This window comes from Amblyraja radiata, chromosome 30, assembly GCF_010909765.2.
Source record: "Amblyraja radiata isolate CabotCenter1 chromosome 30, sAmbRad1.1.pri, whole genome shotgun sequence".
Classification (NCBI taxonomy): domain Eukaryota; kingdom Metazoa; phylum Chordata; class Chondrichthyes; order Rajiformes; family Rajidae; genus Amblyraja; species Amblyraja radiata.
Window position 1 is genome coordinate 5,458,016 of NC_045985.1, and position 25,029 is coordinate 5,483,044.

The following is a 25,029-nucleotide window of genomic DNA, read 5'->3' on the forward strand; positions in this document are numbered from 1 at the left end:
ATCGGTCTCCACTGCCTTCTGAGGCAGAGAATTCCACAGATTCACAACTCTCCGGGTGAAAAAGGTGTTCCTCATCTCTGTTCTAAATGACCTACCCCCTATTCTTAAACTGTGGCCCCTGGTTCTGGACTCCCAAACATCGGGAACATGTTTCGTGTCCAGTCCCTTAATAATCTTACATGTTTCAATAAGATCCTCTCTCATCCTTCTAAATTCCAGAGTGTACAAGCCGCTCCATTCTTTCATCGTATGACAGTCCGGCCATCCCGGGAATTAACCTCGTGAACCTACGCTGCACTCCCTCAATAGCATGTCCTTCCTCAAATTTGGAGACCAAAACTGTACGCCAGAACTGAGTTAGACAGAGCTCTTAAAGATAGCAGATTCAGGGGATAAGGGGAGAAGGCAGGAACGGGGTACTGATTGTGGATGATGAGCCATGATCACATTGAATGGCGGTGCCGGTGTCGAAGGGCCGAATGGCCTACTCGTGCACCTATCAACAATATTCCAGGTGTGGTCTCACTAGGGCCCTGTCCGACTGCAGAAGGACCTATTTGCTCCTATACTCCTCTTATGATGAAGGCCAACATGCCATTCGCTTTCTACACTGCCCGCTGGCTTTGTGAGCTCTTGATTAACTTGGTGGAATTTAATTTGCAGCAACCTTTGAGAGAAATATCAGTGTGTTGAGTTGCCAGGGTGCCCAGAAGCAGTGGATAACATGTCTTGTCCCGGTCACCATGGCTCTGTTTAGAGCAACTGGTCTGACCTTGTTTGACTGCAGGATGTTTTGCACACCGTTCCTGAAGCGAGAGAAAGTCCTGCTCACTCTCTGTGTGGGCTCCTTGCAGAGTGGATGTGGCAGATTCAAACCAGCGTCGGTCAGGTTAAATCTAGTTCGGAAAGTGTGCTTCTGCGCTACTAGAGTAAAATTGGCCTGGGCTTACAGAAGAAAAGGGGTGAGTTTGTTGGTAGACAAAAGTGCTGGAGAAACTCAGCGGGTGAGGCAGCATCTATGGAGCGAAGGAAATGGGCAACGTTTTGGGCCGAAACCCTTCTTCAGACTGATGTAGGGTGGGGGGTGGGGGGGGGGGGGGGGGGGAGCACAGGAGAAAGGAAGAGGAGGAGCCTGAGATCTGAGGGAGAGGTGAGAAGGGGAGTAAACAAAAAGTACTAAAAAAAAAAGGGGGTCACTGATAACAGTAAATAAGTAAGTAATTAAATAAATAAGTGTGGGGAGGGGGGGGGGGGCTTAAGGGGAGAGCAGCTGCAGTAGAGCAGAACAATGGTGGAGAGCACTCAGTCCTCTTCCGATTCCGGGGACAAGTTGAGAGAGTTAACATGTTCCAAGAAAGGGTTCCATGTATCTAGGAATGTCTTGATAGAGCCTTTGAGAGAGAACCTAAGTTTTTCAAGCTTTAAATTGTAAAGCACCTCCTTAATCCAGCGGGTGTGTGTCGGGGGACAGGTGAGCCTCCAGTTAAGCAAGATCAGTCTCCGGGCTAACAAGGTTGTAAAAGCTAAGACCCGTTTCACCGCAACAGAGAGGTTGGTGTTGGGAGGGGTACCGAAAATGGCTGACAGTGGGTTTGGAGGAATAGTCAGGCCGTAGGCTCTGCTTATCAAGTCGAAAGCACTCCTCCAAAAGGCTGCTAGCTTAGGGCAAGACCAAAACATATGGCTATGGTTGGCAGGAGATTGATTACATCTGTTGCAGGTGTCTTTAACAGCGGGGTAAATTCTAGATAATCTTGCATTTGTGTAGTGGACTTTGTGAAGGACTTTGCATTGGATTAGGCCATGACGGGCACATATGGAGGAAGAATGGATCAAATCCAAGGCAGAGTCCCATTGCTGGTCTGTTAGTTTCGTATTCAGCTCACCCTCCCACGCAGCTTTTAATGAGGTATGAGGTTTCAATATAACCGACCCTAACAAGTTATACAAAACAGAGATGCATTTCTTCCGGTTGGGATCTAGAGCTAAGATGGTATCGGTCAGGGTTTCAGGGGGGCGATTTGGGAAATGGGGGAATGTCTTCTTCACAAAATCCCTAATCTGGAAAAAACGAAAAAGGTGGGAGTTTGGGAGGCTATAGTTGGACGAGAGCTCCGCAAAAGACGAAAAGATGCCATCCTTGTATAGGTTTTTGATACTACTGATGCCGTTGCTATGCCAGGTTTTGAATGCGTGGTCTGTACTTGAAGGTTTAAAGATGTGGTTTTTAAGCAGTGGGGTCAAGATGGAAGGGCCTTGTAAACTGAAGTTTTTCCTGAGTTGACTCCATATCTTGAGCGAGAGGGACGCAATTGGGCCTGCACCCACAGATGTTATAGGAAGGGGGGAGTTGGGAGCATAGGACAGACCGCAACGGGAGATGTGAACTCGCCTTTTCCATGTGTACCCAGGTCGGTAGGTGGTCGCAATTTTTACTGAAGCCAATTAACCTACAAACCTGTACGTCTTTTTGGAGTGTGCGGGGAAATCGGAATGCCCGTATAAAACCCACGCAGGTCACGGGGAGAATGTACAAACTCCGTGCAGACAGCGCCCGTAGTCAGGATCGAACCTGGGTCTCTGGCGCTGTTATTATTTTGTGTCGTCACACAACATTTTAGTGCCACGTCATTGGCCTCAGCAAGGTCTTTACAGTGTCATGTAGCAGGTTCACAGCTCAGGAGATGTTCTATAGTCTGGAGGCCCAGTCCACACTCACAGTCTGCTGCATCTTCAGTATATCCCCACTCCAGCATCTTCCATTTGCTCCTCCCCGCTCCTCCCCGCGCCTTCTCAGTTTATCCACGGTTGGTCGGAACCCGGTGGGAGATTCCCGGAGGGATTGATTGCCATGTGAATTGCTTATAGACAATAGGTGCAGGAGTAGGCCATTCAATGTGATCATGTCTGATCATCCCCAATCAGTACCCCGCTCCTGCCTTCTCCCCATATCCCCTGACTCGGCTAACTTTCATGAGCCCTATCAAGCTCTCTCTCTTGAAAGCATCCAGAGAACCGGCCTCCACCGCCCTCTGAGGCAGATAATTCCACAGACTCACAACTCTCTGTGTGAAAAAGTGTTTACTCATCTCCGTTCTAAATGGCTTACCCCTTATTCTTAAACTGTGGTCCCCTGGTTCTGGACTCCCCCAACATCAGGAACATGTTTCCTGCATCTTGCGTGTCCAAACCCTTAAAAATCTTATATGTTTCAATAAGATAACCTCTCATCCTTCTAAACTCCACAGTGTACAAGCCCAGCCGCTCCATTCTCTCAGCATATGACAGTCCCGCCATCCCGGGAATTAACCTTGTAAACCTACGCTGCACTCCCTCAATAGCAAGAATGTCCTTCCTCAAATTAAGTGACCAAAACTGCACACAATACTCCTGGTGTGGTCTCACTAGGGCCCTGTACAACTGCAGAAGGACCTCATTGCTCCTATACTCAACTACACTTGTTATAAAGGCCAACATGCCATTCGCTTCACTGCTGTACCTGCATGCCTACTCTAGTGTCTAGTCTCTCTTCCCAGAGCTTGAGCCTTCTGGATGATGCACAGTAAGGCACTGTGCCACCGTGACGCCCCCAAATCCAATAAGGAATTGGCCATTTAGTGCAAGGTGCTGCTTTATTTTTGATTGAAGGATACAGTTCGGAAGCAGGCCCTTCGGCCCACCGAGTATGCCGACCTTCAATCGCCCATTGAAGCGTTAAGAGTGTTTTGTTTTGTCATATGTCCCGAAGCGGAACAATGAAATACTTACTTTCACAGCAGCACAAGAGTCATATAAACCTAATACTCAGTTGACACGATAGTAAACAGTAAAACGTAGTTCCATTTATATTTTAAAAAACAGTTTAGTTCATAACATGATTTCAGTTCATAACATGAGGATTTCAGAATAGGAGCAAAGAGGTTCTTCTGCAGTTGTATAGGGCTCTGGTGAGATCACATCTGCAGTATTGTGTACAGTTTTGGTCTCCTAATTTAAGGAAGGACATCCTTGTGATTGAGGCAGTGCAGCGTAGGTTCACGAGATTGATCCCTGGGATGGTGGGACTGTCATATGAGGAAAGATTGAAAAGACTAGGCTTGTGTTCATTGGAGTTTAGAAGGATGAGGGGGTGGGTGGGGATCTTATAAAAACATATAGAATTATAAAAGGACTGGACAAGCTAGATGCAGGAAAAATGTTCCCAATGTTGGGCGAGTCCAGAACCAGGGGCCACACAGTCTTAGAATAAAGGGGAGGTCATTTAAGACTGAGGTGAGAAAAACGTTTCCACCCAGAGAGTTGTGAATTTGTGGAATTCCCTGCCACAGACGGCAGTGGAGGCCAAGTCACTGGATAGATTTAAGAGAGAGTTAGATAAAGCTCTAGGGGCTAGTGGAATCAAGGGATATGGGGAGAAGGCAGGCACGGGTTATTGATTGGGGACGATCAGCCATGATCACAATGAATGGCGGTGCTGGCTCGAAGGTCTGAATGGCCTCTTCCTGCACCTATTTTCTATGTTTCTATGTTTTTAGAGACTTAAAACAAAGCCCTAGGACTACTTCTACATCCTACTGTCTCGTTCACTCCCTATGCTCATGGGAGAATTTTTCAGAGGCCATTCAACCTACAAACTCAGCGGGGCAGGCGGCATCTATGGAGGGAAGCAATAGGTGACGTTTCGGGTCGAGACCCTTCCTCAGACTGATGTGGACCCTTCAGAAAAAGGGTCTCGACCTGAAACATCACCCATTCCTTCCCTCCAGAGATGCTGCCTGCCCCGCTGCGTTACTCCAGCATTTTGTGTCTATCTTCGGTGTAAACCGGCATCTGCAGTTCCTTCCTACACACGTTGAGCTCATTCAGAAGTTTGCGTGTTGAAAATGAAGCAACAAATGCCAAAGCAACATCTAATGTACGCTGGTTTATACTGAAGATAGACACAAAATGCTGGAGTAACTCAGCGGGCCAGGCAGCCTCTCTGGAGAGAAGGCATGGGTCTCGACCCGAAACGTCTCCCATTCCTTTTATCCAGAGTGGCTGTCTGGATAGAAGGGACAGGAAGCATCTCTGGAGAGAAGGAGCGGGTGATGTTATCGGTCGAGACTTTGTGTCTGAAGAAGGGTCTCGACCCGAAACGGTCGCCCGTTCCTTCTCTCCAGGGATGCTGCCTGTCCCGCCGAGTTACTCCAGCATTTTGTGTCTTATCTTCGGTGTAAACCAGCGCCTGCAGTTCCTTCGTACACGGGTAATGGGTGGACACAGCCCCAAGTGCAACCCTGGTAGTTTGGAGCTCAGTTGGAGTTCACGGTGTTCAATGACATGATGATTGTTGGGACGAAGCTGCTGCTGAACCTGGATGTTGCAGTTTTCAGGCTCCTTTTCCTTTTTCCCGATGGCAGGAGTGAAATGAGTGTGTGGCCAGGATGGTGTGGGTCCTTGATGATGCTGGCTGCCTTTTTGAGGCAACGCCTACTATAGATCCCGTTCCAGGTACCGGCACTAGTGACGTCCTGTTTAGTGCAGAGAAAGCTGATCACAGCGGAAAAGGCAACATTGGGTTTACTTTAGAGATACAGCGCGGGAACAGGCTCTTTGAAACACTGAGTCCGCAGAGACCAGCGATCCCTGCATTCTATCACGAACGCGCACACACACACACACACACACACACACACACACACACACACACACACACACACACACACACCAATTTACAATTACCCCAAGCCTACAAACCCACACGCCTTTGGAGTATGGGAAAGTGGAGCACCCGGAGAAAACCCACGGGGAGAACGTACAAACTCCGTACAGGCAGCGCCCTTGGTCAGGGTCGTACCCGGGTCTCTGGCACTGTGAGGCAGCAACTCTAGCACTGCGCCATTGCTACAGAAGGCTGTGGAGGTCGTCGACTGATATTTTTACGGCGGAGATTCTTGATTAGAAAGGGTGTAGGGGATATGGGGGGGAGGCAGGAGAATGGGGTTGAGAGGGAAAGGTAGGCCGTCTCATGATTGAATGGTAGACTTGTAGAATGGTAGAATGATTGACTTGATGGTCCGAATGGTGTAATTCTGCTCCTATAACTTATGAGCATGCAAATATCCATTGACTTGGCCTCCCGCTGCCACTGACTTGGCCTTGTGTCCACAAATCGGGAGCTGGTAATCCAGGGAGGTTGATAAACTGCACTCACTCTTCCTTCTTCTCTCCCCGCATCTTCTAGAGGACACGAAGATGAGCAGCTCGGAGGAAGTGTCCTGGATCTCCTGGTTCTGTGGGCTGCGTGGCAACGAGTTCTTCTGCGAGGTAAGCCCGGCTTCACCGGCAGCCTGTTGGTAGCGGCCACCTCGCGGCGGCACGTGTGCCGAGTTTGGTTTGGTTTTGTTTGGAGACGCAGCGCGGAAACGGGGCCTGCCGTGTCTGCGCCGACCAGCGATCCCCGCTCATCAACACCATCCTACACACACTAGGGACAATTTACACATAGAGTTGCTGCCTCACAGTGCCAGAGACCCGGGTACGACCCTGACCAAGGGCGCTGCCTGTACGGAGTTTGTTCCTTCCACCAAGCCAATTAATCTACAAACCTGTATGTCTTTGGAGTGTGGGAGGGGACAGAAGATCTTGGAGAAAACCCGCGCGGGAGATGGTACAAACTCCGTACAGACAGCGCCCGTAGTCGGGATCAAACCCAGGTCTCTGGCGCTGTGAGGCAGCAATTCTACCGCTGCACCGCCGTGCCATCCATTGTCGAGTTGCCGTTCTTGTGCTATGGAGGAACGATTGAACAAGAGAGTCCTTGACCGTAGAAGAACATATAGTGCTGGAGTAATGCAGCATCTCTGGAGAACATGGGTAGTCTGAAGGAAGGGTCTCAACCCGAAGTTAACTCACGAGGCAACGTGCAAACAATGAAACTGCAGGATAAACGGCACCAAGTGCTGGAGTAACTCAGCGGGTCAGGCAGCATCCCTGCAGAACGTGTTGGGACCCTGGCAACGTTTCAGGTTGGGACCCTTCAGTCTTCTTCGGACTGAAGGTGGGCGATGCGGGGGAGAAAGCTGGAAGGGGGGATAGGGGCAGGACAAAGCCTGGCGGGAGTAATGAGTTGATGTAGGTGAGGGTGGTTTTACGATAGGCAGATGGGCAGAGGCCAGAGATTTGTTTTAAATGGATGGGTCTGAGACCAAAGGATTGAAGGGTTGGGAATTGTGAAGCTGGAAGAAGGAATGGAGGTCGAGGTGGGGGGGTGGGGGAAATAGATGCAAGCACAGAGAGTCTAAAGAAGGGTCCCGACCAGAAACATCACCTATCCATGTTCTCCAGAGATGCTGTCTGCACCGCTGAGTTACTCCAGCTATTTGGTTTAAACCAGCATCTGCAGTTCCTTCTGACACTTATAATCCCTTAGATGGAAACACAATGCTGGAGTAACTCAGCGAGACAGGCAGCATCTCTGGAGAGAAGGAATGAAGAAGGGTCTCGACCCATTCCTTCTCTCCAGAGATACTGCCTGTCCCTCTGAGTTACTCCAGCATTTTGTGTCTTATCTTCGGTTTAAACCACCACCCGCAGTTCCTTCCAACAAACAATCCCTTCATCAGTTATATAGCAGACAATTGACAATAACTGGCACCACTGACCTCCCTATGGTTTGTTATAACGAGGGTCCTGTATTAATGAGGGTCCTGTATAGACCAGGGTCCGTTATAACCAGGGTCCTGTATAGACCAGGGTCCTGTATAGACCAGGGTCCTGTATAGACCGGGGTCCTGTATAGACCGGGGTCCTGTATAGACCGGGGTCCTGTATAGACCGGGGTCCTGTATAGACCAGGGTCCTGTATTGACCAGGGTCCTGTATAGACCAGGGTCCTGTATAGACCAGGGTCCTGTATAGACCAGGGTCCTGTATAGACCAGGGTCCTGTATAGACCAGGGTCCTGTATAGACCAGGGTCCTGTATAGACCAGGGTCCTGTATAGACCAGGGTCCTGTATTGACAGGGGTCCTGTATAGACCAGGGTCCTGTATAGACCAGGGTCCTGTATAGACCAGGGTCCTGTATAGACCAGGGTCCTGTATAGACCAGGGTCCTGTATAGACCAGGGTCCTGTATAGACCAGGGTCCTGTATAGACCAGGGTCCTGTATAGACCAGGGTCCTGTATTGACCAGGGTCCTGTATAGACCAGGGTCCTGTATAGACCAGGGTCCTGTATAGACCAGGGTCCTGTATTGACAGGGGTCCTGTATAGACCAGGGTCCTGTATAAACAAAGGTCTTGTGTGACGAGGGTCCTGTATAGACCAGGGTCCTGTAAAGACCAGGGTCCTGTATAGACCAGGGTCCTGTATTGACCAGGGTCCTGTATAAACAAAGGTATTGTGTGACGAGGGTCCTGTATAGACCAGGGTCCTGTAAAGACCAGGGTCCTGTATAGACCAGGGTCCTGTATAGACCAGGGTCCTGTATTGACCAGGGTCCTGTATAGACCAGGGTCCTGTATAGACCAGGGTCCTGTATAGACCAGGGTCCTGTATTGACCAGGGTCCTGTATTGACCAGGGTCCTGTATAGACCAGGGTCCTGTATAGACCAGGGTCCTGTATAGACCAGGGTCCTGTATTGACCAGGGTCCTGTATTGACCAGGGTCCTGTATTGACCAGGGTCCTGTATAGACCAGGGTCCTGTATAGACCAGGGTCCTGTATAGACCAGGGTCCTGTATAGACCAGGGTCCTGTATAGACCAGGGTCCTGTATAGACCAGGGTCCTGTATAGACCAGGGTCCTGTATAGACCAGGGTCCTGTATAGACCAGGGTCCTGTATAGACCAGGGTCCTGTATTGACCAGGGTCCTGTATAGACCAGGGTCCTGTATAGACCAGGGTCCTGTATAGACCAGGGTCCTGTATAGACCAGGGTCCTGTATTGACAGGGGTCCTGTATAGACCAGGGTCCTGTATAAACAAAGGTCTTGTGTGACGAGGGTCCTGTATAGACCAGGGTCCTGTAAAGACCAGGGTCCTGTATAGACCAGGGTCCTGTATTGACCAGGGTCCTGTATAAACAAAGGTATTGTGTGACGAGGGTCCTGTATAGACCAGGGTCCTGTAAAGACCAGGGTCCTGTATAGACCAGGGTCCTGTATAGACCAGGGTCCTGTAAAGACCAGGGTCCTGTATAGACCAGGGTCCTGTATAGACCAGGGTCCTGTATTGACCAGGGTCCTGTATTGACCAGGGTCCTGTATAGACCAGGGTCCTGTATAGACCAGGGTCCTGTATTGACCAGGGTCCTGTATTGACCAGGGTCCTGTATAGACCAGGGTCCTGTATTGACCAGGGTCCTGTATAGACCAGGGTCCTGTATAGACCAGGGTCCTGTATAGACCAGGGTCCTGTATAGACCAGGGTCCTGTATTGACCAGGGTCCTGTATTGACCAGGGTCCTGTATAGACCAGGGTCCTGTATAGACCAGGGTCCTGTATAGACCAGGGTCCTGTATTGACCAGGGTCCTGTATTGACCAGGGTCCTGTATTGACCAGGGTCCTGTATTGACCAGGGTCCTGTATAGACCAGGGTCCTGTATAGACCAGGGTCCTGTATAGACCAGGGTCCTGTATTGACCAGGGTCCTGTATTGACCAGGGTCCATTATAACCAGGGTCCTGTATTGACCAGGGTCTGCTATAACGAGGGGTCTTGTATAACGAGGGGATACAGCATTTGAATTTGCCTTTGCCTCGGAGCTGTGAGCTGTTGTTTACACTCTCTTTCTCTCTGGCGTACAGGTTGATGAAGATTATATTCAGGACAAGTTCAACTTGACTGGGCTGAACGAGCAGGTGCCTCATTATCGTCAGGCCTTGGACATGATTCTTGACCTCGAGCCTGGTATGTTGCACAAACTTTCATGGTACTGTTTGGTGTGCGGGCAGTGAGGGCCTGAGCTGTGGGGAGAGATCTATACCTCGCGTTTCCCTTTCCCCTGACATTCAGTCTCGACCCGAAACATCACCTATTCCTTTTCTCCAAAGATGCTGCCTGACTCGCTGAGATACTCCAGTGTTTTGTGTCTTATCTTCCGTGCAAACCAGCATCTGCAGTTTCTTTCCCACGCTTTCATAGTTAGTTGAGTTTATTGTCAGGTATTTTTAGGGTAGAGATACAGCGCGGAAACAGTCTGCACCGACCAGCGATCCCCGCACACTAACGCCAGCCATCCTACACACACACACACACACCAGAGACAATTTACACATACACCAAGCCAATTAACCTACATACCTGCACGTCTTTGGAGTGTGGGAGGAAAAGGAAGATCTCAGAGAAAACCCACGCAAGTCACGGGGAGAACGTACAAACTCCGTACAGACAGCACACGTAATCGGGATGGAACCCGGGTCTCCGGCGCTGCATTCGCTGTGAGGCAGCAACTCTACCGCTGCTCTACCGTGGCCGGGGTGCAGTGAAGAGCTTTTGTTCGGTGCGATCCAGTCAGCACATGACTACAATCGAGCCGTTTCAAGAAGAAGATCCACAATTCGTACCCCGTTCTTACCTTCTCCCCGTATCCCCTGACTCCGCTGTCTTTAAGAGATCTATCTAACTCTCTCTTGAAAGCATCCAGAGAATTGGCCTCCACCGCCTTCTGAGGCAGAGAATTCCACAGACTCAAAACTCTCTGTTTTTTCCTCGTCTCCATTCTAAATGGCTTACCCCTTTTTCTTCAACTGTGGCCCCTGGTTCTAGACTACCCCAACAACGGGAACATGTTTGCTGCCTCTAGCGTGTCCACACCTTTAACAATCTTGTATGTTTCAATAAGATCCCTTCTCATCCTTCTAAATTCCAGTGTATACCAGCCCAGTTGCTCCATTCTTTCACCATATGACAGTCCCACCATCCCGGGAATTAACCTTGTAAACCTACGCTGCACTCCTTCAATAGCAAGAATGTCCTTCCTCAAATTTGGCGACCAAAACTGCACACAATACTCCAGGTGTGGTCTCACTAGGGCCCAGTACAACTGCAGAAGGACCTCTTTGCTCCCATACTCAACTCCTTGTGTTATGAAGGCCAACATGCCGTTCGCTTTCCTCACTGCCTGCTCTAGATGAGCTACCCCTCTACTACGAGTGCAACCACCTGCACGCAAACCCTGCGAAGACCCAAGCCTGCTCGTTCCATCTCAGGAACCGGGAAGCAAACAGACCCCTTAGCATCACATGGTCTGGAACAACTCTTGAGCACTGCACCAACCCTGTCTACCTCGGTGTAACACTGGATCGCACTGTCTCCTATAAGGAACACGTCAAAAACACCAAATTGAAAGTTAACTCCCGAAATAACATCCTCCGGAAGCTGACCAACTCCAAATGGGGAGCCACAGCACACACATTAAGATCTACTGCTCTGGCCCTGTGCTACTCCTCTGCAGAGTATGCGTGTCCTGTTTGGGAGAGATCATCCCATGCCAAGAAACTAGACCCAGCGTTGAATAACACCTGCCGCTCAATCACTGGCTTCTTGAAGCCAACCAACATAAACAACCTGCACCTCCTCGCTGGCATTGCCCCTGCTGATGTGAGACGGGAAGTGGCCAGCCGAGTAGAGATGACCAAGGCCACCAGTGATGAACGCCACCCCCTCTACGGACGTGTACCCCCGGCCCAACGGCTGAAGTCCAGGAGAAGCTATCTCAGCCATGTCCAGCCCCTAATAGCATCACGGGAAGAAACCAGACTCCAACTATGGACAAAAAGGCTTGAGGACGACCCCCCTCCTACTGACATGGGTATCCCTCCTTCTGAAGCCCTCCCTCCGGGCTCAGAAGCACCATGGGTCCAGTGGAAGACGCTCAACCGCCTGAGAACAGGAACAGGGCGTTCAAAAGCTGCCATGGCCAGATGGGGCTATGAAACTGGCCAAACCACCTGTGAATGTGGAGAAGAGGACCATACAATGCAGCACTGCCTTGTCTGCCCCCTACTACCCAACCAGTGCAGCCCAAAGGATCTTGCAGTGTTCAACAAAAACGCAAAGGACTGTGTAAAGGAATGGGAAACTGTCATATAACCAACCAGCTTCAAAGACACGAAAAGAAGAAGAAGACTGCCTGCTGTACCTGCATGCTTACTTTCAGTGACTGATGAACAAGATCCTGTTGTACTTCCCCTTTTCCCAACTTGACACCATTCAGATAATAATTTGCCTGCCTGTTTTTGCCACCGAAGTGGACAACCTCACATTTATCCACATTAAACTGCATCTGCCATGCATCCGCCCACTCACCCAAACTGTGCGGCTTTGCAAGGCAAAACTTTCACCACTTGGGGACAGTCGGGGCAAAGTATCTTCTGGCCGGTGAACCAGTGCACCAGGAATATCCCTGCATTTGGGCGTGGTGTCCGTGGCTGAATAGCTGACATTTAATTGTGATTGTGTCGGAGGGAACTGTGCATGCTGGTTTATACCGAAGATAGACACAAAGTGCTATCACAGCAAAGTGCAGCACCAGAGACCCGGGTTCGATCCCGACTATGGGTGCTGCCTGTAAGGGGTTCGTACGTTCTCCCCGTGATCTACGTGGGTTTTCTTCCAGATCTTCGGTTTCCTCCCGCACTCCAAAGACTTAAGGGCCTTGTCCCACTGTACGAGGTAATTCAAGAGTTCTCCCAAGTTTCCCCTGATTCGAACGCGGAGAATTACGGTAATAGCCGCTCGTAGGTACTCGGGGCTCTCGTGGACATTTTTCAACATGTTGAAAAATCTTCACAAGCTTACCGCGTTTCCCGTGTACCTGCCGTTACGTACCCGCTACGTACATTCTACGTACTTCCACTAGTTTGATTTTTTTTTTAACCGCGGGAGAGCTCTTGGGTAAACCCGTACAGTGGGACAGGCCCTTTACAGGTTTGTAGGTTAATTGGCTTGATAAAAATGTAAAAATTGTCCAAGTTGGCGATATGCATAGCACTGCCCCCCGACTACAAAATTCAGAAGGTTCAGAAGGCTGGAGTTACTCAGCGCGTAATTCAGTCCGAAATGGCCTACCCCTTTAGGGCCTGTCCTACTAATTCACGAATTCTGCCGAGTTTGCCCTCGACTCGTACTCGCAGCATGGTCGTCACGAGGTCGTAGGTAGGTCATAGCAGGTCGTGATGATAGTCGTAGGTACTCGTGGCATCAAGTAGGTCGGGGCGATTTTTCAACATGATGAAAAATGTCCACGAGTAAAAAAAGGTTGTGAATTAGGTCGTGAAAGTGGGACAGGCCCTTTATCCTGACACGACACCAGACAACTTTATTCATCCAAGGAGGGAGATTGATCTGCCAACAGCCAAGATACAGGAAACATGAAGTTAAAGTGGTATCGATCCATCGTGTCGGCCTGCTGTTATGTGAATGTGGATGGACAAATGCAAAGTGCCTAATGTGTTCCCCCTCTTCTTGCCAGATGAGGAGCTGGAGGATAACCCCAACCAGAGTGACCTGATCGAGCAGGCAGCCGAGATGCTGTACGGACTGATCCACGCCCGTTACATTCTCACCAACCGAGGAATTGCCCAGATGGTAGGTCTGCCTCACGCTTTCTTGGAACAGAATAGGGCCCCATTCTCGGTCACGTGTGTGACCCAAACACTAGTGGGGTACATCTCTTCTAAATCTGAAAGCATGACAGGTATATTGTTTCCCACTGTATCTATGATTCATATTTTTTTTTTTGAAGTTTATCGAGTTAAATTTTTGTGTTACGTTTGACAGTGTTTGTTTAGGGTCAGAAGACAATAGACAATAGGTGCAGGAGTAGGCCATTCGGCCCTTCGAGCCAGCACCGCCATTCAATGTGATCATGGCTGATCATCCCCAATCAGTACCCCGTTCCTGCCTTCTCCCCATATCCCCTGACTCCGCTATCTTTAAGAGCCCTATCAGAGTCAAACTGGACTGGTCACGTGTGTGGCCTCGCATGCAAGTGTTTTTTTTCATAGCTCGGTTTTATCTTACAAAACTGTGTGAATTTTAAAAAGCTGGAATGTCCATATCTTTAGCAGACATATGCGTAATAATAATAATAATTTTTATTTATGGGCGCCTTTCAAGAGTCTCAAGGACACCTAACAAAAATTGAGCATGTAGAGGAAAAACTTGTAAGGGGAATGAAATAAATAGTAGAGACATGACTAGTACACAAAGTAAAAACAGAATTCAATACAAAACACAATATGAGGCAATTAATGCACAGATGAAAAGGGACGGGGACGTGGGGCTAAGGATAGGCAGAGGTGAAGAGATGGGTCTTGAGGCGGGACTGGAAGATGTTGCGGGACACGGAATTGCGGATCAGTTGGGGGAGGGAGTTCCAGAGCCTGGGAGCTGCCCTGGAGAAGGCTCTGTCCCCAAAACTGCGGAGGTTGGACGTGGATGGAGAGGAGACCGGCTGATGTGGATCTGAGGGACCGTGAGGGTTGGTAGGGGGAGAGGAGGTCAGTGAGATATGGGGGGGCCAGATGGTGGAGGGCTTTGTAGGTGAGGACCAGGATTTTGTAGGTGATCCGGTGGGAGATGGGAAGCCAGTGAAGTTTTTTGAGGACTGGAGTGATGTGATGTTATAGCTCCGCAGGTAGGAAAATAGCAACGAATAAGATGAATCTCTTACAATAATTTTTTTTTAAAATGTATTACTTTTATGTGAAGCCATCTGGTACGTGTGTGACATTTTGGTTCACTTTTCAAAGAATGGGGCCCAATCCACGTTCTCCAGAGAGGCGAAAAGCTGCAGTAACTCAGCGGGACAGGCAGCACCTCCTGGAGAGAAGGAATGGGTGACGTTGTGGGTCTTCAGCATCAAATTGAAATCGGACCCTTAATTGGATTTATTTGCTGTAACTGGAACCTGCGTCTTTGCCCTGTCTAACGGGACTCGTTTGTTCATTTTCAGTTGGAGAAATACCAGCAAGGGGACTTTGGCTACTGCCCTCGAGTGTACTGTGAGAACCAGCCTATGCTTCCCATTGGTAGGTGCACCAACAACAACTTAAGGGCCTGTCCCACTTTGCCATTTTGTCCGGCTACTGTGACATACGCGCTGACGTATGCTGTCCTGCGGGTGACATTAATGTTTAAAATCCATTAACGTTTAAAATGCCTGTCCATTAATGTTTAAAATCCATGCATTGAAAGAAGAATATTTTACAGCCCATCTGTGGTCCCTAACCCTAACCACGTCAGCGTGTGACAGGGTGCATCACATGATCAGACACCCAGATGTCGCCCCCTGGATTTTGAACATTCCAAAAATCCAGGGGCGACAGGGAGACACGTCACGACCCAACCAAGACGCGACAACCTCTTTTCACGCTGTCGCCGAAAATGTTGCCCAAGTGGGACAGGCCCTTTAGTTTGACATAATGTCCTTTGCAGCCTGAAAGTACCTTATAACTAAAACTATCATCTTGTATATATATGTGTATGTATATGCCCAAAATATAGCCAAAACGATACAGAATAGCGCTACAGTTTTAGGCCCACCTTACTCACCATTTAGGCCCCCTTACTCACCGGTAGCAACTTCCGTTCCAGTTGACAAAGTAATTCCCAAGTTAGTCCCTTAATAAACTGTGCTTTATACACTTAACTGCGCTCCCACTTGCCGGCCCCGTCAGCCGCGCCAACGCACTTGCGGGAGGGTTGCCGGGCACGCCGTCATTTCAACCGCCATTTTGACCCCGCGCGGGTGCACGTGGGGGAGGCTTGCTGCCATTTTAACCGCCATTTTGACCCCGCGCCTGTGCAGTTGGGGGAGGCTTGCCAGGCCAGGATCGCCATTTTGACTGAACATCGCCTCGTGTATAGGTGAGTGGTGGAATAGTGCGTTGCAGGAAGTGGGGGACCCAACGCATCCACGCTTGGTCTAGTCAATGCTAATCCCCCCCCCCTCTCTCCCTCTCTCTCTGCCCTCCCCAGGACTGTCCGACATCCCTGGAGAGGCGATGGTGAAGCTGTACTGCCCCAAGTGCATGGACGTGTACACGCCAAAATCATCGCGGCACCACCACACGGACGGGGCCTACTTTGGCACGGGCTTCCCCCACATGCTCTTCATGGTGCACCCAGAGTACAGGCCCAAGCGGCCTGCCAACCAGTTTGTCCCAAGGTAAGGCTGGGCCTCCCCCTTCCTGCTCCAGTCACACGGTGTGGAAACACACGCTTCGGACCAACGTGCCCACACCAGCCAACATGCCCCATGGAGACACGCCCTTCAGCCCAACATGTCCCATGGAAACATGCCCTTCGGCCCAACCTGCCCCACACCGGCCAACATGCCCTTCAGCCCAACTTGCCCACACCGGCCAACATGCCCCATGGAAACATGCCCTTCGGCCCAACTTACCCACACCAGCCAACATGCCCCATGGAAACATACCCTTCGGCCCAACTTGCCCACACTGGCCAACATGCCCTTCAGTCCAACGTGCCCACACCGGCCAACATGCCCCATGGAAACATGCCCTTCAGCCCAACTTGCCCCATGGAAACATGTTCTTCAGTCCAACTTGCCCACACCGGCCAACATGCCCCATGGAAACATGCCCTTCGGCCCAACTTGCCCCATGGAAACATGTTCTTCAGTCCAGCTTGCCCACACCGGCCAACATGCCCTTCGGCCCAACTTGCCCACACCGGCCAACATGCCCCATGGAAACATGCCCTTCGGCCCAACTTGCCCCATGGAAACATGTTCTTCAGTCCAACTTGCCCACACCGGCCAACATGCCCCATGGAAACATGCCCTTCGGCCCAACTTGCCCCATGGAAACATGTTCTTCAGTCAAACTTGCCCACACCGGCCAACATGCCCTTCGGCCCAACTTGCCCACACCGGCCAACATGCCCCATGGAAACATGCCCTTCGGCCCAACTTGCCCCATGGAAACATGTTCTTCAGTCCAACCTGCCCACACCGGCCAACATGCCCTTCGACCCAACTTGCCCACACCGGCCAACATGCCCTTCAGCCCAACTTGCCCACACCAGCCAACATGCCCCATGGAAACATGCCCCTTCGACCCAACTTGCCCCATGGAAACATGTTCTTCAGTCCAACTTGCCCACACTGGCCAACATGCCCTTCAGCCCAACTTGCCCACACCGGCCAACATGCCCCATGGAAACATGCCCTTCGGCCCAACTTGCCCACACAGGCCAACATGCCCTTCGGCCCAACTTGCCCACACTGGCCAACATGCCCTTCAGCCCAACTTGCCCACACCGGCCAACATGCCCTTCGGCCCAACTTGCCCACACCGGCCAACATGCCCTTCGGCCCAACTCGCCCACACTGGCCAACATGCCCCTTCTGCACCAGCCCCACCTGCCTGCGCTTGGTCCATATCACTATCCAAGTACCTGTCTAATAACTCTTCAACGTTGGGAGAGTCCCAGCCTCAACTTCCTCCTCTGGCAGCTTGTTCCATTCACCCACCACCCTCTGTGTGAAAATGTTACCCCTCAGATTCCTATGGTAGACAGAAATGCTACGTCACCTATTCCTTCGCTCCATAGATGCTGCCTCACCCCCTGAGTTTCTCCAACATTTTTGTCTACCTCTGATTTTTCCAGCATCTGCAGTTCTTTCTTAAACACCTTAGATTCCTATTAAATCTTTTCCCCTTCGCCTTGAACCTGGTGTCCTCTGGTCCTCGATTCCCGTCTTCTGGGCAAGAGACTGTGCATCTACCCGATCTTTTCCTCTCATGATTTTATACAGTCATTCAGCAGACGCTTGAAATCCTTGCAAGAAACTGGCAGCAGATTGTAAAAATTGGCCAGAGGATAATTCATACGTTCTAGCCACAGAATCAGGCCATTCGGCCCATCTACTCCATTCAATCATGGCTGCTCTCTTTCCCTCTCAACCCCATTCTCATGTCTTCTCCCCGTAACCCCTGACACCCGTTCTGATCAAGAATCTATCTATCTACACCTGGACGGGGCCTACTTTGGCACGGGCTTCCCCCACATGCTCTTCATGGTGCACCCAGAGTACAGGCCCAAGCGGCCTGCCAACCAGTTTGTCCCAAGGTAAGGCTGGGCCTCCCCCTTCCTGCTCCCCAGTTACACGGTGTGGAAACGCCCTTCAGCCCAACGTGCCCACACCGGCCAACATGCCCCATGGAAACACGCCCTTCAGCCCAACTTGCCCCATGGAAACATGTTCTTCAGTCCAACTTACCCACACCGGCCAACATGCCCCATGGAAACATGCCCTTCGGCCCAACTTGCCCCATGGAAACATGTTCTTCAGTCCAACGTGCCCACACCGGCCAACATGCCCCATGGAAACATGCCCTTCGGCCCAACTTGCCCACACCGGCCAACATGCCCCATGGAAATATGCCCTTCGGCCCAACCTGCCCACACTGGCCAACATGCCCTTCGGCCCAACTTGCCCACACCGGCCAACATGCCCCATGGAAACATGCCCTTCGGCCCAACTTGCCCACACCGGCCAACATGCCCTTCGACCCAACTTGCCCACACCGGCCAACATGCCCTTCAGCCCAACTTGCCCACACCGGCCAACATGCCCCATGGAAACATGCCCTTCGGCCCAACTTGCCCACACAGGCCAACATGCCCTTCAGCCCAACTTGCCCACACTGGCCAACATGCCCTTCAGCCCAACTTGCCCACACCGGCCAACATGCCCTTCGGCCCAACTTGCCCACACTGGCCAACATGCCCCTTCTGCACCAGCCCCACCTGCCTGCGCTTGGTCCATATCACTATCCACGTACCTGTCTAATAACTCTTTCTTCAACGTTGGGAGAGTCCCAGCCTCAACCTCCTCCTCTGGCAGCTGGCAACTGTGTGAAAATGTTACCCCTCAGATTCCCATGGTAGACAGAAATGCTACGTCACCTATTCCTTCGCTCCATAGATGCTGCCTCACCCCCTGAGTTTCTCCAACATTTTTGTCTACCTTTGATTTTTCCAGCATCTGCAGTTCTTTCTTAAACACCTTAGATTCCTATTAAATCTTTTCCCCTTCGCCTTGAACCTGGTGTCCTCTGGTCCTCGATTCCCGTCTTCTGGGCAAGAGGCTCTGTGCATCTACCCGATCTTTTCCTCTCATGATTTTATACAGTCATTCAGCAGACGCTTGAAATCCTTGCAAGAAACTGGCAGCAGATTGTAAAAATTGGCCAGAGGATAATTCATACGTTCTAGCTGCAGAATCAGGCCATTCGGCCCATCTACTCCATTCAATCATGGCTGCTCTCTTTCCCTCTCAACCCCATTCTCATGTCTTCTCCCCGTAACCCCTGACACCCGTTCTGATCAAGAATCTATCTATCTCCACCTGAATATCCATTGACTTGGCCTCCACAGCCGTCTGTGGCAATGAATTCCACAGATTCACCACCCTCTGACGAAAGAAATTCCTCCACCTTTCAAAAGCAATGTCCCATCATTCCGAGGCTGTGCCCTCTGGTCCGAGACTCTCCCACTAGTGGAAACATCCTCTCTCCATCCACTCTATCCAGGCCATTCACAATTCGGTGTGTTTCAATGAGGTCCCCCCTCGTCCTTATAAACACCAGCGAGTAGAGGCCCAGTGCCGTCAAACACGGATCCACTCCCATTGTTTCTACTTGCCCTCTGCCACAGAGTTATATGGCACAGAAACAGGCCCTTCAGCCCACCCTGACCATTCGGGCTAGCCCCATCTGCCTGACAATGGACAATAGGTGCAGGAGTCGGCCATTCGGCCCTTCGAGCCAGCACCGCCGTTCAAGTGATCATGGCTGATCATCTCCAATCAGTACCCCGTTCCTGCCTTCTCCCCATATCTCCTGACTCCACTATCTTTAAGAGCCCTATCTACCTCTCTCTTGAAAGCATCCAGAGAACCGGCCTCCACTGCCCTCTGAGGCAGAGAATTCCACAGACTCACAACTCTCTGTGTGAAAAAGTGTTTCCTCGTCTCCGTTCTAAATGGCTAACTCCTTATTCTTAAACTGTGTGTGGCCCCTGGTTCTGGACTCCCCCAACATGGGGAACATGTTTCCTGCCTCTAGCGTGTCCAAACCCTTAATAATCTTATATGTTTCAATAAGATACCCTCTCATCCTTCTAAACTACAGAGTATACAAGCCCAGCCGCTCCATTCTCTCAGCATATGACAGTCGCGCCATCCCGGAAATTAACCTGGTGAACCTACGCTGCACTCCCTCAATAGTAAGAATGTCCTTCCTCAAATTAGGGGACCAAAACTGCACCCAATACTCCAGGTGTGGTCTCACTAGGGCCCTGTACAACTGCAGAAGAACCTTACTCCTATACTCAACTCCTCTTGTTATGAAGGCCAGCATGCCGTTCGCTTTCTCTTGTTTAGGTTTATTATTGTCACGTGTAGTGTTGTACAGCTCGTATGTGGATGATCAGCTATGATCATATTGAATGGCGGTGCTGGCTCGAAGGGCCGAATGGCCTACTCCTGCACCAATTGCCTATGTATTGCAAACTATCCAAGCCGATAGGACGATACTCTGCATAAATACAACCAAGACAAACTCAAGTGCAACAGGGAGAGCAAAGGGGAAGATACAGAGTGCAGAATGTAGGTCTCAGCATGGTAGCGCATCAGTTCCAGAGACAAAGTCCAATGTCCGCAATGGGGTAGAGGTGAATCGGACAGTACCCCAGCTTATCCTGGGTTTAGGAGACCCTGCCTCAGGAACTACCAGTTCTACCAGCTGCGCCACCCGTGCCAACCTTAGTTTTGCATGCTATCAGATAAGGAAAACTTTAAAAACTATCAATCCAAACCTCAGCGTAATAGGTGGAATGAAGGGGAAGATACAGGATGCAGAATATAATTCTCAAGGGTGAGCCATTAGGAACGGAGACGAGGAAACACTTTTTCTCACTGAGAGTTGTGAGTCTGGAATTCTCTGCCTCAGAGGGCGGTGGAGGCAGGTTCTCTGGATACTTTCAAGAGAGAGTTAGATAGGGCTCCGCTAGAAAGGTAGCGGAGTCAGGGGATATGGGGACATTTATTGTCACATACACCAATTGGTGCAGACCCGGTGAAATTTGAGGGCAGGAATGTGGTACTGATTGGGGATGATCAGCCATGATCACATTGAATGCTGGTGCTGGCTCAAAGGGCCGAATGGCCTAGTCCTGCACCTATTGTCTATTGTGAAATACTTTAAAAACAATTGAGCCAAACTCCAACGCCATCGGGAGAATGAAGGGGAAGATACAGGGTGCAGAATATAGTTCTCAGCACCGGTTCGAGAGAAAGCTTTCTCGATGGGTGGGTGAGAGGTTTATCATACAGTAGGCTAGCTTATGGAAGGGCCATTCAGGGGCCTGTTAAGAGAGGGGAGGAAGCTGTTCCTGGGTGTGGTGGTGCACCTCAAGTTGTGTCCCTCATCAATTCTCTCAGCAAACTTAGAACAAGCTGCAAATGAAAAGCCAAAACCAGGGCGATAGTTTCAGCTGAGTCGAGTTTGCACCTTCTCCCGTGACCTGCGTGGGTTTTTCTCCGAGACCTTCGGTTTCCTCCCACATTCCAAAGGCGTGCAGGTTTGCTGGTTAATTGGCTTGGTATAAATCTAAGAATTGTCCCTGGTTGGGTGCAGGATAGTGTTGTTGCGCGGGGATCGCCGGTCGGCCTGGAACCCGGCGGGCCGAAGGGCCTGTTTCCGTGCTGTGTCTTTTTTTTTTTTAAAGCAGTTCAGCTCCACCCTCTGGTTGGTTCAGTTGGGAAGAAACTGTCACTGAATCTGTAGGTGTGCGTTTTTTTTGCACTTGTGCGCCTTTTGCCCAGTGGGGGGTAGTGATGGGTTGGCACTTCACCCCCTCCCCCCACCCCCCCCCCCCCCCCCCCCTCCCCTCCACTAGCCGAGGCTGTTGTTGGATTCCAGACCAGACTGACGGGCTGAAAGCATCCTCTCTCTTTCCCCAAGAACCGTGTGCGGAGTGAGTCTGACTGAGTTCTCACCAGCGAACACTGGTGTGGCGCAAGAGACTAGTGTCGCAGTGGGACAGTGGAAGCTGCTCCTCTAAAGGTTAGTCTTGAGGTAGCCCCCCCGCAGCCTAGCAGTCTAGCCCCAGCCACCGTGGCAGACAATAGACAATAGGAGCAGGAGGAGGCCATTCAGCTCTTCGAGCCAGCACCGCCATTCAATGTGATCATGGCTGATCATCCCCAATCAGAGCCCCGTTCCTGCCCTCTCCCCTGACTCCGCTATCTTTAAGAGCCCTATCTAGCTCTCTCTTGAAAGCATCCAGAGAACCGCCCTCTGAGGCAGAGAATTCCACAGACTCTGTGTGAAAAAGTGTTTCCTCATCTCTGTTCTAAATGGCGGACCTCTTATTCTTAAACTGTTGCCCCTGGTTCTGGACTCCCCCAACATCGGGAACATGTTTCCTGCCGCTAGCCTGTCCAAATTCTTAATAATCTTATATGTTTCAATAAGATACCCTCCCATCCTTCTAAACTCCAGAGTGTACAAGCCCAGCCGCTCCATTTTCTCAGCATATGACAGTCCCGCCATCCCGGGAATTAACCTTGTAAACTTACGCTGGGCTCCCTCAGTAGTGACCATGTGGAGAACACGGATAGGTACAAAGTGCTGGAGCAACTCAGCGGGTCAGGCAGCATCTCTGGAGAAGAGGAATGGGTGACATGTTGGGTCAGCACCCCAATAACATCAGGTACTGAGGGACTGAACGTTACTCTTGCTATTGAGGGAGTGCAGCTTAGGTTTACAAGGTTAATTCCCGGGATGGCGGGACTGTCATATGTTGATAGAATGAAGCGGCTGGGCTTGTATACACTGGAATTTTGAAGGATGAGAGGGGTTTCACATTGAAAGATATAGGATTATTAAGTGTTTAGACAAGCTAGAGGCAGGAAACATGTTCCCGATGTTGGGAGAGTCCAGAACCAGGGGCCACACAGTTTAAGAATAAGGGGTAGAAACAGAAAATATGTGCAGGAGTAGGCCATTCGGCCCTTCGAGCCTGCACCGCCATTCAATATGATCATGGCTGATCATCCAACTCAGTATCCTGTACCTGCCTTCTCTCCATAGCCCCTGATCCCTTTAGCCACAAGGGCCACATCTAACTCCCTCTTAAATATAGTCAATGAACTGGCCTCAACTACCTTCTGCGGGAGAGAATTCCACAGATTCACCACTCTCTGTGTGAAAAACGTTTTCCTCATCTCGGTCCTAAAAGATTTCCCCTTTATCCTTAAACTGTGACCCCTTGTTCTGGACTTCCCCAACATCGGGAACAATCTTCCTGCATCTAGCCTGTCCAATCCCTTAAGAATTTTGTAAGTTTCTATAAGATCCCCCCTCAATCTTCTAAATTCTAGCGAGTACAAGCCGAGTCTATCCAGTCTTTCTTCATATGAAAGTCCTGACATCCCAGGAATCAGTCTGGTGAACCTTCTCTGTACTCCCTCTATGGCAAGAATGTCTTTCCTCAGATTAGGAGACCAAAACTGTACGCAATACTCCAGGTGTGGTCTCACCAAGACCCTGTACAACTGCAGTAGAACCTCCCTGCTCCTATACTCAAATCCTTTTGCTATGAATGCTAACATACCATTCGCCTTCTTCACTGCCTGCTGCACCTGCATGCCTACTTTTAATGACTGGTGTACCATGACACCCAGGTCTCGTTGCATCTCCCCCTTTCCTAATCAGCCACCATTCAGATAATAATCTACTTTCCTGTTTTTGCCACCAAAGTGGATAACCTCACATTTATCCACATTATACTGCATCTGCCATGCATTTGCCCACTCACCCAGCCTATCCAAGTCACCTTGCAGCCTCCTAGCATCCTCCTCACAGCTAACACTGCCCCCCAGCTTCGTGTCATCCGCAAACTTGGAGATGTTGCATTCAATTCCCTCGTCCAAATATTAATATATATCGTAAATAGCTGGGGTCCCAGAACTGAGCCTTGCGGTACCCCACTAGTCACTGCCTGCCATTGTGAAAAGGACCCGTTTACTCCTACTCTTGCTTCCTGTCTGCCAGCCAGTTCTCTATCCACATCAATACTGAACCCCCAATACCGTGTGCTTTAAGTTTGTATACTAATCTCTTATGTGGGACCTTGTCGAAAGCCTTCTGAAAGTCCAGATATAACACATCCACTGGTTCTCCCTTATCCACTCTACTAGTTACATCCTCGAAAAATTCTATAAGATTCGTCAGACATGATTTACCCTTCATAAATCCATGCTGACTTTGTCCAATGATTTCACCACTTTCCAAATGTGCTGCTATCCCATCTTTAATAACTGATTCTAGCAGTTTCCCCACTACCGACGTTAGACTAACTGGTCTGTAATTCCCCGTTTTCTCTCTCCCTCCCTTTTTAAAAAGTGGTGTTACATTAGCTACCCTCCAATCCTCAGGAACTACTCCAGAATCTAAAGAGTTTTGAAAAATTATCACTAATTCATCCACTATTTCTGGGGCTACTTCCTTAAGTACTCTAGGATGCAGCCTATCTGGCCCTGGGGATTTATCGGCCTTTAATCCATTCAATTTACCTAACACCACTTCCCGGCTAACCTGGATTTCACTCAGTTGCTCCATCTCATTTGACCCCGGTCCCCTGCTATTTCCGGCAGATTATTTATGTCTTCCTTAGTGAAGACAGAACCAAAGTAGCTATTCAATTGGTCTGCCATGTCCTTGTTCCCCATGATCAATTCACCCGTTTCTGACTGCAAGGGACCTACATTTGTTTTAACTAATCTTTTTCTCTTCACATATCTATAAAAGCTTTTGCAGTCAGTTTTTATGTTCCCTGCCAGTTTTCTTTCATAATCTATTTTCCCTTTCCTAATTAAGCCCTTTGTCCTCCCTCCTCTGCTGGTTTCCGAATTTCTCCCAGTCCTCTGGTAGGCTGCTTTTTCTGGCTAATTTGTACGCTTCATCTTTTGTTTTGATACTATCCCTGATTTCCCTT

The 25,029-nt window shown here is 50.1% G+C and overlaps 1 protein-coding gene across 3 annotated transcripts in view; it reads left to right on the forward strand.

Moving 5' to 3' along the window:
* The window catches only part of csnk2b (casein kinase 2 beta), a 49,911-nt gene that overhangs the window by 18,436 nt on the left and 6,446 nt on the right, over positions 1-25,029 (forward strand). For 2 of the 3 annotated variants that reach the window (XM_033047384.1, XM_033047386.1), the window contains exons 2-7: positions 6,227-6,309; positions 9,798-9,900; positions 13,466-13,581; positions 14,951-15,026; positions 15,976-16,115; positions 18,044-18,093. In XM_033047384.1, coding sequence (XP_032903275.1) covers positions 6,238-6,309; positions 9,798-9,900; positions 13,466-13,581; positions 14,951-15,026; positions 15,976-16,115; positions 18,044-18,093 — 557 coding nt within the window. In that variant the 5' untranslated portion in view covers positions 6,227-6,237. Of the gene's footprint in view, positions 1-6,226; positions 6,310-9,797; positions 9,901-13,465; positions 13,582-14,950; positions 15,027-15,975; positions 16,166-18,043; positions 18,094-25,029 lie in introns of all 3 variants that reach the window. The other variant, XM_033047385.1, reaches the window with a different exon arrangement.